We start from the raw sequence: 11,012 nt of genomic DNA on the forward strand, positions 1-11,012 counted from the left end.
AAAAATTTGGACCCTGCCTCAGAAATTCTTCTTGGTCAACAAAGTGAAGGAGGTGTCTTTTAAAATGATTCATCGTTGTTATCCTGTGAAATCATTTTTTGTTAAATTTGGCTATGATGCGGATCTGAACTGATCCTTCTGTGACTCCCAATCAGAGACTCTTGTGCACCTATTCTGGAAATGTACTTATGCTCGCAAGCTTTGGCAAGACATTTGTAAATTTATTTTGGACAATATCTATTGTAATTTTGTGCTTTCTTTGCTGAATGTTTTTTTGGGGGGTTTTCAACTATGACAGTTCGTTTGAAAAAGAATATTATTTGATTAATCTGTTAATTTATCTTGCTAAGTTTTATATTCATAAATGTAAATGTGCAAAATCGAAACCTATTTTTTTTCTGTTTATGAAAGAGATTGATGTATATTTTCAGTCCATTTCTACTTCCAAAAATAAGAAGGCTGTCAAGACTTTGATTTTATGTTCTCATTTTGGTATTTTTTATATTTCTTAGTTTAAGACCCCTGGCATATTTTATTTTATTGTTTTTTCCTCTTTCTCTTTACTGTTTGTGTGATGGGTTTTTGTGTGTGTGTTGTATTTGACGTGTTTGGATTTTGATTACATTTTTGTCAATAAAAAAAAAAAAAAAATCTCCCTGGCACCGTTCCAAATATGGACCGGTCCACGAATTTTTGTTTTTGTTTTTTTTGTGTTAGGTGGTTTATTATTATTGAACACAGAATACAATGTAGTACAGCCAAGATGAGACAAGTAATGCACTCTGTTGAGCGAAGGCAACATGTCAAATGCAACAGCGACATCTTGTGACTTACACAGGAATGACATGCAATGACACATTTATAAACAAATATGTACGATATGAATGAGATACGTTTTCAAACAATTTATTGAACTCTGCAATTACAAATACTCAAGCGGGACATCATTGGTCACATTATGCACACTAGAGAGAGAGAGAGAGAGAACCCATGATCTATCGATCTAATCTATCTATCTAATATATTTCAACAGCATTAACGTTTTTCGTCACGTATCGCACATGTATAGACAGATAGACAGATATATTTGTTTTTCATATAGATGTGTATGTTTAAAACATTTGTACAATAAAGATTGATTTAAAAACAAAACAAAACACTTTGACATCCAAATATGGTCCTATTCCTGTCGGCCATTGTGGCATCTGGTGATACCACAATGGCGGCTGCGGCTCGTCCGCTGGGCCACTGATCTGTATGTAATACTGGATAGCTGACAGCTCTGTGGCTTCAACGGCTTGCGCCGGCGTGAACGGTCTATCGACTATCCAGTATTATATGCAGCTCAGTATATTGAGCCGTGTCACAATGGCGGATTGGCATCTCCCTGGCACCGTTCCAAATATGGACCGGTCCACGGAAGTGATTGCTCATGATGGAGTGCAATACCTTAATTCAACTTAATTTCCAGAGCACTTAAATAAATAATAATAATAATTAAAAAAAAAACCCATCGAAAATAAGAAAGTGAAGTGTTTAGCAAAGTGACTAAACAAAACAAACACACAAAAAGCCTCGTAATCCATTTATAAATGCATACAATGAGTAATGGCAGCGGCACCAAGTCGAATGGAGTCGCGACATGTCCCGAGGGAAAGAGGAAAGGCAACGGCAGCCACCGATGCCGCGACATAAGCGGAAGTGACGTACGTGATGCCGCGGCAATACGCGGAAGTGAAGTCGCTGGTGCCGCGGCATAGGCGGAAGTGACGTCACCGAAGCCACGACAGCTGCCGCTGCCGCTAAATGCGCTAGCTCTTACTGATTTGTCATTATTGTGTGTCGAACCGTACATCCAGAATTTAAAATTCAAACATTACTCGTTCGCAGGGGTCACCAACGTGTTTTTTTTTTTTTTTTTAATCCGGGTATTTTTCAATAATTCTTCATTTTAAGGTTTGCGTTTTGTAATGTTTTATGAAAAAAAAAAAACATTTGTGTGTTGTTTTGCGATTACTTTGTTTTGTTTCGTTTTTTGATTTATTTTTTTTACTTGTTTGCGATTACGTTTTTGTGTTTGCATTACCTTTTTGTTTTTGTGATTTAATTTGCTCTAGTCTTTTGTTTCTTGTTTTTTGTTTTTGTTTTTTTAATTCGGTTTGCTTTTTTGGTTTGCAGTCGAGTTCACTTGTTTTTGCGTTTTACACTTCAGGTCCACCATAGTTTAAATTCTGGTTAAGGTTTCCAATTAGGGTAGGATTAAAAAAATAATTGTTTCAAACTTGGGTTCGAGCTTCAAAGGGGTGTTTTGAAATAAGGGCAATTTCGGTATTATTTGCTTGTACTTGAATGAGTGAGGCTTTTGTTGCAGCTTTTAGCGACATCTTGTGGGTCATTGTGTTGATGCCACAACAAGTGTTCGCAAAGCAAACATTGAAAATATTTAATCGCGGATTTTAGAAATCTGAAAGATTATTAATGACAATCATTTTTGTTGTATTATTAATTAGTTTTCTGTGCTGCTATTTAAAAAAAATTCTTTACACTTTTTATCTTTTCGTGATCAAGTATCATTTTAATATCTAAAAAAGAAATAATCGTGGAAAACACACACAAACTCGCACAACTTAACGAAGCAGGTTCCAAGGGACTCGAGGGTGGTGTTGGTGACAGGACGCCTCTTCAGGTAAGCTGACACCTGTTGGTTGCTATAGAGACGCTAAGCAAAGGCTGATGGGATGTCTGACCAAACACGCACACACACGAATCGGAGTTTTTACATTTTGACGCCAGGTGTGACATCTCGATGCGGCAACAGGCAACGTCCCCGAGGCCCAACTGGTTTTCGGCCTTCTGATGCGTCAGGCGGGACCTCCGACACGGACCCCAAGACGGACCGCGACGCCGGTGAGTTGGTCTCACGTCTACAGACAAAAAGTTCAGCTTCATCAATTGTCAACGCGTCAGAAAAAAACATTTTGGACAAACGATGACATGAGGCCGATTATTATCAATTTGTTTGCCAGGTCGCAAGTTTTGTTGCTCAAATCAACCAAAAAATGTGGCCACCACAAATATGGGACAACTCTTAACTTGAGTAGCCCATACTTTTTGGGGACAAACACGTAATCTCAGTTTGGTATTTTCCCCGGTGACCACAAATGTTATTTTTCATATTCAGCAAGCCCCACCCCTCCAGAGGGACCAATGGGAGGCGAGCGTGTGGAGTCGGGCCAGGCGGAAGGGCGTCCTGTTTTCCAGGAGTTGTGGTTCATGGTGGTCATGGCGGCCGTTGCCCTGCTGCTGATGGCCGTTGCGCTGGGCTTGGCCCTGCACAAGGTCAGATGACCGCTTCCCAGGGACCACGAGGCACTCTATTCGACTCACGGCATGACAGCCAATGAAAACCCCACGTTGCAGGTGCTGAAGAAGGCCCCCTTAAGCAGAGCGAGACCCCCCCTGGTGGCCAAGCAGAAGCGAAGCCCCATGGCCGTTTATCCGGCCAGCAACTCCGTTTTGGTGAGACGCTCTTATCAAATAGTCACAAATTCATCTGCAACAGTGCATCACAGCTGTCATTTTATGACATTTCAGTTCGACACGGCAGGTGTGGTCAGCAGCGTGACGCTCAAGTCTTTCACCATCAAGACAGAGGTAAACGTCCCATTTCCCCACTGCGTACCTGTTCCCATGGTAACGACCCCGTTGACATCTTCCTGCTGACCACAGGAGGCACTGGAGGCCAAATGTGAAGACGCACGTGCTCAGGGTGAGGGAAGAGATGGGACTTCCTTGAGGCGCAGCGTCAGCCAGATGATGGGCAGGAAGTCGTCGTCGGAGGCGTGGGGACATGACAGCGGGATGGTGAGCAAGCATTCATTCCCGTTGCTTCGTCCTTTTTAAAATCATTCTCTTCCGTCATCAGTTTATGGACGACGAGGAGTTTGTGGACAGCGTCAAAGGCTTCAGCACGGTCAGGAAGGAGCACACCATGTTCACCGACACCAACTTGTGATCAATTGCAGGTGCCAAGAGTCAAGTGGGTCACGTCACCTTCAGTTAACAGAAAATGGTTGCGGAAAAGATGCCACAAGATGGCAGCAGAGCACCTATGGGCGCAAAGATGCCGTCTAACTCCAAGCATGACTTTTATATTAGATGGTTGCACTATAAAAATAGAAAAACGAATATCATCATCATGAGTGATGTCAGTTTTTTTTTTAGTTTCAGTGTATTTGCAATCTAAAATTATTTGCTATTACCTGAACAGGGTTTCGGGTTGAATTTAAGTGGTGCATTTAGACAAGCAATAAGGGGTGGGACTAGATAAGTCGTTTTACTTCTTCCTACACCGTTTTCGAACATAATTTTGTTTTGAAAATGAATATTGGTAGAACAAAAATGCTGTCATAGGTAAAACAATTTGATTTTATTTTGTTGTGTATGTACAGTTGTTTACATATATGTATTTCTTTTCTTTGCAAATAAAGTTTGTCGAACTAAAACTTAAGATGGACAGATGTGATTTTTTTTTTTTTTGTCCAGGACTGATATCTTTGCCTATTATTGGTAGTCAAGGATGCCGATAACCGATATTCATTTTCAGGAAAAAAGGGGGGGAAAATATTGGCGTCAAAATTTTTTTTTAAAATACAAATGCCAATCTTGACTTTGTTGCAATGTCTTAAAGCATGTTTACTGAACAATTTGTCAGACTTTTCAAAATGTCCATGTTTTTTTTTAATTATTATTATTTTATTTTATTTTATCTTCGACAATAGACATCCTTTTAAAGGGATACTTGACTCATGACTTGACTTAAACCATTTTCAGCAGTAAAACGTTAATATTTTGTTCAGAATTAATTTGATAACGTCATTATTGTTCTTGTACAATTAATAACTTTAATTAATGTTTTCACTTGCTGTCGACTGAATATGACATCACCTGTGCTAAGGGAGTAGGTAACGACCAATCACGGCTCACCTGTTTTCTGGGTTTGGTCAGCAAACTGAGCAATGATTGGTTGTTACCTACTTCCTCAGCACAGGTGATGTCATCTTCAGTCGACAGCAAGTGGAAAAAATTGTTTTTAAAGATATTAATTGTACATGAAAAATAATGAAGTTATCAAATTCATTCTGGACAAAATATTAACTTTTTCCAGCTATAAATTGCTCATTTAGTCAAGTATCCCTTTAAATATCTAACAAAATGTTCAGGGAGCTCCCAATATTATCAGTATGTCTTAAAAAGTTAAATGGAAAGTTAAGTAAATACTATAGCTCTATAGTTTTTTACAGTAAATATTTTTTTCCAAAATTTAAAAATACTTGAAATCTTAAACTTTCACATTTCTTTGTTTTTAATGTCAAACAAAAACAAAAGGTTCAGAAGGTTCCCAGGGTCAGCAGCATCAACTGAAAATATGAATACTTCCCTGAGATGAAAATGGTTTTAGAGTTACCTTATATCGGCTGTCAGATTTTTTTTTAAAGGACGATACTCGTCAAAACGCCCGATATTGGGCGATATTGGATATAATCAATCTGGCTGATCGAACCCTAGTTGAAAACCTGGTTTTCAGTGAATAACTGAAGATAGGCTTAAAAATAAGAGGGGTGCCGTGCATGGAAAAATGCTTTTAGTGTCTTCTTTGCAACCAGTCCAACCATCTTTTCAGCAGCAGTTGAATTGCATTGAAAGAACAAATAAATATCAATTTTGCACATTAAACTGCAACAATGCGACTCAATGAGTATTCTTACTTTACAGCAATGAGAGGCTAGATAAAAAAAATTGCATATAGTTGTTCACATAGTCGTTTATTTGAAATGAGGTGCAATGCTGCCACAAAACCATTACAGTCACTAGAATGGTCACCAAAAACAAAACAAAACAAAAACAGTAACACAATAAATTATCAAACTGCAATACCACATGAGACAGTAAACAAACACCCCAAAACGGGCTGGAATCCGATGCATTAAAAAGCAGTCAATTGAATGTACAAAGTTTTTTGTTTTGTTTTTCTTACAAAGGCAGTCCGCTTTTTTTTTTTTTTTTTTTTTAATGTTGTTCGTCTTGCATATAAAATATAAATCTCTAAAATTGTACTTTTAAACCGAGGATTGATGTTTCATTAGAAAACTAAATTGATTTCTTCTTATCAGATGACATCAAAATATTTTCATTATCAAAATGGACCTGATTTGGATTTCACGCGTCAGCTGGCAAGTAAGACTTTGAAACTTTCAGATGCCTATTTAACAGTCCAAAAATCTATTTGAATGAAAATACACACACAAGGAGGAAATGTGTCCGCGGCGGTAAAGTGCAGGCGGCACAGTTTCACACACAAAATCATTCAAGCGCTTTATCTTTTTGATTACCGTTACGTTTAAAAGCGCACACTGAACGTCAACCGACGCCCTGTTCACCCCCCCAACAGAAATCTTAAGTTAACTACATGGAGGCCCTCAAGCCACAGTACACATTTAATTAACAATACGACTGAAGATGCTGACGGTCGTACCTGAGAGTGCAAATGGACCTGATAGTAGCCGTATCTCCACTCTGTTGAAAAAATGCTATCAAGATTTGCACGTTCCAAACCCAAAAAATAAAGATTACAGAGGGGGTCCTTACTTTACAACATTGTTTGGCAGTCATGAAGAGTGACAGATTACGGCACATTCCACAAGTTACATTACTTCGCAGCTGTGTTCCACAAGGCTCCCTACTTAGTTCAGAGATTTTGACCTTTGTCATGCAAAACTGTAAATATGACTTCACTACTGCGTTTGTGATTACACAGACTAGTTCTTCTTCAACGTTTTCACAAAGTTTAAAAAAAAAAAAAAAAAAAAAAAAAAGCTCTCTAAGTACCAAGTTTGTAAAAGATCAAACACAAATGTATTGTACTAAAAAGTTAAACAACTTTACTTGGGATTCTTTTGCATTCCACTAGAACAGTGGTGTCAAACATGCGTCCCGCGGGCCGGACCAGGCCCGCAAAGGGGTTTAATCTGGCCCACGAGATGATTTTGTGAAGTTTAAAAAAGAAAAAAAAAAAAAAAAAAAAAATTGGAATGTTGGAACTATTAATCAGCTGGCCACAATCAAAACATATACATTTGTTATTTCACCAGCAGTCCTCAGATGAGTAATGCAACTTGTACGCAGAATCGTCCTGATGTTATTTTTTTTACACACAACTTAAAAAGTTAGTTTAAAAAAAAAAAAAAAAAAAGATTTTTTTTTTAACTCATAGACGGACGGACAAATGTGTTAAATACGACACAAATTCACTTAGTGATAACACAAATACATATAACAAGGATTAACACCCTGATAACGTCATTCACTGCGCCACACAATGCATTCTGGGAACAATATATAAAACAAAACAACTAGATTTAACACGTCCGGAACTCATCCAGGCAAAGTGTTGCCACGTTCCATTTTTTGGAATAATAATACGCTCGCTTACAGTCGCACTCTGTAATTTAGGGATGGCCCACAAATAGCGAAATCTGAATATCTCATTCATTCCCAGCCATTTTCACAGAAGCAGTCCTCTTCACTCCAGGCAGTTTTACTGGATTTTGACTGATTTTGCAAGGCCCACAGAATATTGTGTTCTATTGCTATAACAACATGGAAGCTGCCATAAAAAAAGATTAAAGTCTTTTCTTTCATCAGGAACAAAAAAGTACATTTCTATCCGTTTCCGTTTGGCAGCAATTAGCATTAAAATATCGCTAAGTTTTAATTATTCACAAATCTATTAAGAATTCTGAGCAATTGAGCTTTTTTTCCTCCTTTGCTCTGCTGCCACCTGCTGGCCGTTTGTGTAATAACTACCATTTCTTCATCCGTTCTTTGCAGTTGAGAGGCTGCATCAAAGCCTTCTGTATGCTCTACCATAAAACAAAAAATGTATAAATACGTCTTTGGGACACTTAAAACATTTAAAATAGAACGTATTTATACATTTTTGGGAGCAAATGAGCAATAGTTAAGTTATATACCATTATTTTACAGATCTGGCCCACTTGGTAGTATATTTTTCTCCATGCGGCCCCTGAGCTAATATGAGTTTGACACCCCTGCACTAGAAGGAGCCTAGTAATGTAAAAATCTGTTGACTAAATAGTGAACCTTGTGGAACGCCATCATAACTGATTTTGACATTTACGTCAAGTGTTGTGTAAAAATCTGTTGACTTAGTATAAAGCCTTGTGGAATTACCATCTGTTTCCATCTCCACTGGGCTTGCTATAGCGATGATGCCGCATCGGCGAGGTAACCTTAAGTCATAATTAAGAATGTGTAATTGTTTGGAAAAACGTATCGTCATTCCTATGTGAAAAACACTTATGTCCGTTTTTGTAATGTTTTACATTTTTATGTTTTTGGGATGAAACTGAATGCAGACATCCCACAAACATAAAAATGTAAACAATATTTAAAAAAAAAAAAAAAAAAAAAAAAAAAAAAAAAAAAAAAAGAACATTAGTGTTTTTCACATAGCAGCGGTGATATATAGGCCAACAATACAAATAAATCAAATGAAAAAAAAAAAAAACATGAAAGATGCAAGCCATCTTGTACTGCTTGACCAAGTAATCGTAGCCGTTGTGCAAACTACTTACCGTAATTGCCGGAATATAAACCGCGACTTTTTGGAACGCTTTCAACCCTGCGGCTTATACAACGATGCTGCTAATATATGGATTTTTTTTTGACGGCTGCCAGGGGTGCTCAAGCAGAAAAGGTAAGAGTGAGACAGGTGGAATATATGTTTAGAGGAAGACGCAAGTTTAATATAACTTTGCGCTTTGTGGATGAATAAAATTAGCATGAACAGACCCTCATCATGGAAAATACAAGAAGGCTCAGTCTCAGTGACTTTTACCGGTATGTTTTTTCTAACCTGCCCTGTTAGTTACTGCCGTATTGCTGCTGTGTTACTGCCGCATCACAGGCTCTGTTTGGAATGAAAAGCTAAGGTATATTATTAAACCTTTGAAAACTCTGTGTACCGTCTTTCTTTGTAAATAATATGTGGGCACATGCGGCTTATAGTCACATGTGGCTTATGCATGTACAAAATGCCTTTTCCTTTAGAAATGTCCTGGGTGTGGCTTATAATCAGGTGCGCATTATAGTCCAGCAACTACGGTAATTTCACGCTGTTCGTAGCCTATATTGCCATAAACCACGGATCCCCCTGTAATATGTTCAACTGCTGTGTGACTTAAAAAACAAAACAAAACAAAAAAACAAGAAGCTGCCAGTAGGTGGCAATCTCTGACAACTCAAGCGTCAATGTGCGAAAACTGCAGAGAAAGAAAATCGCAGAGGAAACTTAGTTCGTCATTGGTTAAGGTAGCATACAACAATCACATATTAGCATGCTGACTAGCTAAAAGCTATCTAGTGCTAATCAACAGACACACGACACGGGCAGAAAACGACGACGAGAAGTGCTACCACGTACTACCAAAGGTTTGCTTGCTAGCTAGCATAAGTAGTGCGGCATGTGTGACGGAGTCGGTGGGTGTGAGGTCACTAATCAACGTCTTTGTCTGGCTTTCCTTTTTTTTCCTCGCGCATTATATACAAAAATATTTTCTTTCAACATTCAGCCGGCGGCTAGCAGAGTTCGACGGATGCTGAAGTCGGTCTGCTGCCACCTGAAGTCTCTGCCAGCGGGTCGTTTCCCTTCTTCGGACGGAAAAAACAAAACAAAAAAAGTTTTCCCGGTTTGCATTTCCATTTGCTGAAGAACATTGAGGAATATATTTAAAAAAAAAAAAAAAAGAGTCAATCGGGGATTTTGTGAGTAATACTGGTTAGAGTCCACAACAGAGAATCTGGATTGTCCAACTCGATGTCCAGGTAAAAACATGTCATGCTAAGAAAGTCTGTTTAAAAGATCCAACGTTCCGGAAGGTTCTTTTCGACGTCGCTCCAGGTAGGGCGCCGATTGGCAGTTTTACTTTTACGTGGGACAAAGAACTGCAAACACAGCACAAGAGGAGATGGAACGATGAGTTTTGCTGGGGCATGACCAGAAAAACGTGACATGCGTGAAGTGAGACAACGATCACTACGAGCGAGGAGCGGTAATCAGCTGCTACTGCCTGCTAGCCGCTAAAAGGGACGGCGGGATGGGAATGAAAAGGGACAAAAATGCAACTAAGCAGACAAACTTGAGAGTAGGGCTGGGCTGATTCATCCATTTTAGAAATCCAGATTAACAAAAATAAATAAATACTGATTATAACTAGACTAAGTGCAATTTCTGGAGAAATTGTGTGGGAATGCTGAAAGCTGAATGCTAATAGCTGAATGCTTATGAAGTAAATTGAAAGCTGCATTTTGTGAAAATTACAAAGTTTTAATTGAAGTTGAAAGATAAATGAATAAGAAGAAAACTTGAACTGCAATCTGTCTAAAAAGGTGGGATTGAATAAATTCAGAGAAATTATCATCCATATCCTGAAACGATAGTCAGTTGTTACCAAACCAACGTTTTATTTTAGCGCTATATCGCCCAGCTCTACCTGGGTGAGAAAGTGCGAGAAAGAGAGAGAGAAAGAGTGAAGTTGAAGGTGAAGAGTCAGCGTCCTTTACAAACCTCGGCGTCCTGCGCTCTCATACCAGAGCTGGCCAAAGCGCAAAGCGGCGGCACAGGCGAGACACAAGGAAGGCAACAGTCAAAAGTGTGGTAAGAGCACCAACAAACCCTCCCTCTTTAATTTGAGAGCAAGTACTTCGACTGGCTTGCAGCAGGGGGCGCAAGGTCTCAACTTTAAAAGATTTGCCATTGCATAAGGTAGTGGAAGTAGTAAACTGAAACTACTAAAAGAAAGATGCACTAAAATGGTCACATTTCAAATAATATTTACCAAAAAAAATCAAATGTGCTCAACAGCAATTTTAAATAAAACTATACTTGTTAACATAGTGTTTAATAATGATTTTTGTTTTTGGTAACAATT

At 38.5% G+C, this 11,012-nt stretch overlaps 2 protein-coding genes across 6 annotated transcripts in view; one reads left to right on the forward strand and one right to left on the reverse strand.

Annotated features, from left to right (window-relative positions):
* Positions 1–1,078: 1,078 nt before the first annotated feature.
* Positions 1,079–11,012, reverse strand: part of fez2b (fasciculation and elongation protein zeta 2b) — a 28,189-nt gene continuing 18,255 nt past the window's right edge. Inside the window, exons 10-11 of one of the 5 annotated variants that reach the window (XM_077510718.1) lie at positions 2,781–2,924; positions 1,079–2,708 (exon numbers count right to left, since the gene is read on the reverse strand). In XM_077510718.1, the coding sequence (XP_077366844.1) occupies positions 2,683–2,708; positions 2,781–2,924 (170 nt within the window). In that variant the 3' untranslated portion in view covers positions 1,079–2,682. Of the gene's footprint in view, positions 2,925–8,505; positions 10,027–10,648; positions 10,677–11,012 lie in introns of those variants that run through there. The other 4 variants (XM_077510721.1, XM_077510717.1, XM_077510719.1 and 1 more) reach the window with 4 other exon arrangements.
* LOC144010399 (usherin) lies at positions 2,742–4,488 on the forward strand. The gene is made up of 6 exons (XM_077510722.1): positions 2,742–2,907; positions 3,182–3,339; positions 3,421–3,519; positions 3,595–3,654; positions 3,730–3,864; positions 3,926–4,488. Exons 2-6 carry the CDS (start codon positions 3,208–3,210, stop codon positions 4,013–4,015), a joined length of 516 nt encoding a protein of 171 aa, XP_077366848.1. The 5' UTR covers positions 2,742–2,907; positions 3,182–3,207; the 3' UTR covers positions 4,016–4,488.

The sequence above is a fragment of the Festucalex cinctus genome, chromosome 21 (assembly GCF_051991245.1).
Source record: "Festucalex cinctus isolate MCC-2025b chromosome 21, RoL_Fcin_1.0, whole genome shotgun sequence".
Lineage (NCBI taxonomy): Eukaryota > Metazoa > Chordata > Actinopteri > Syngnathiformes > Syngnathidae > Festucalex > Festucalex cinctus.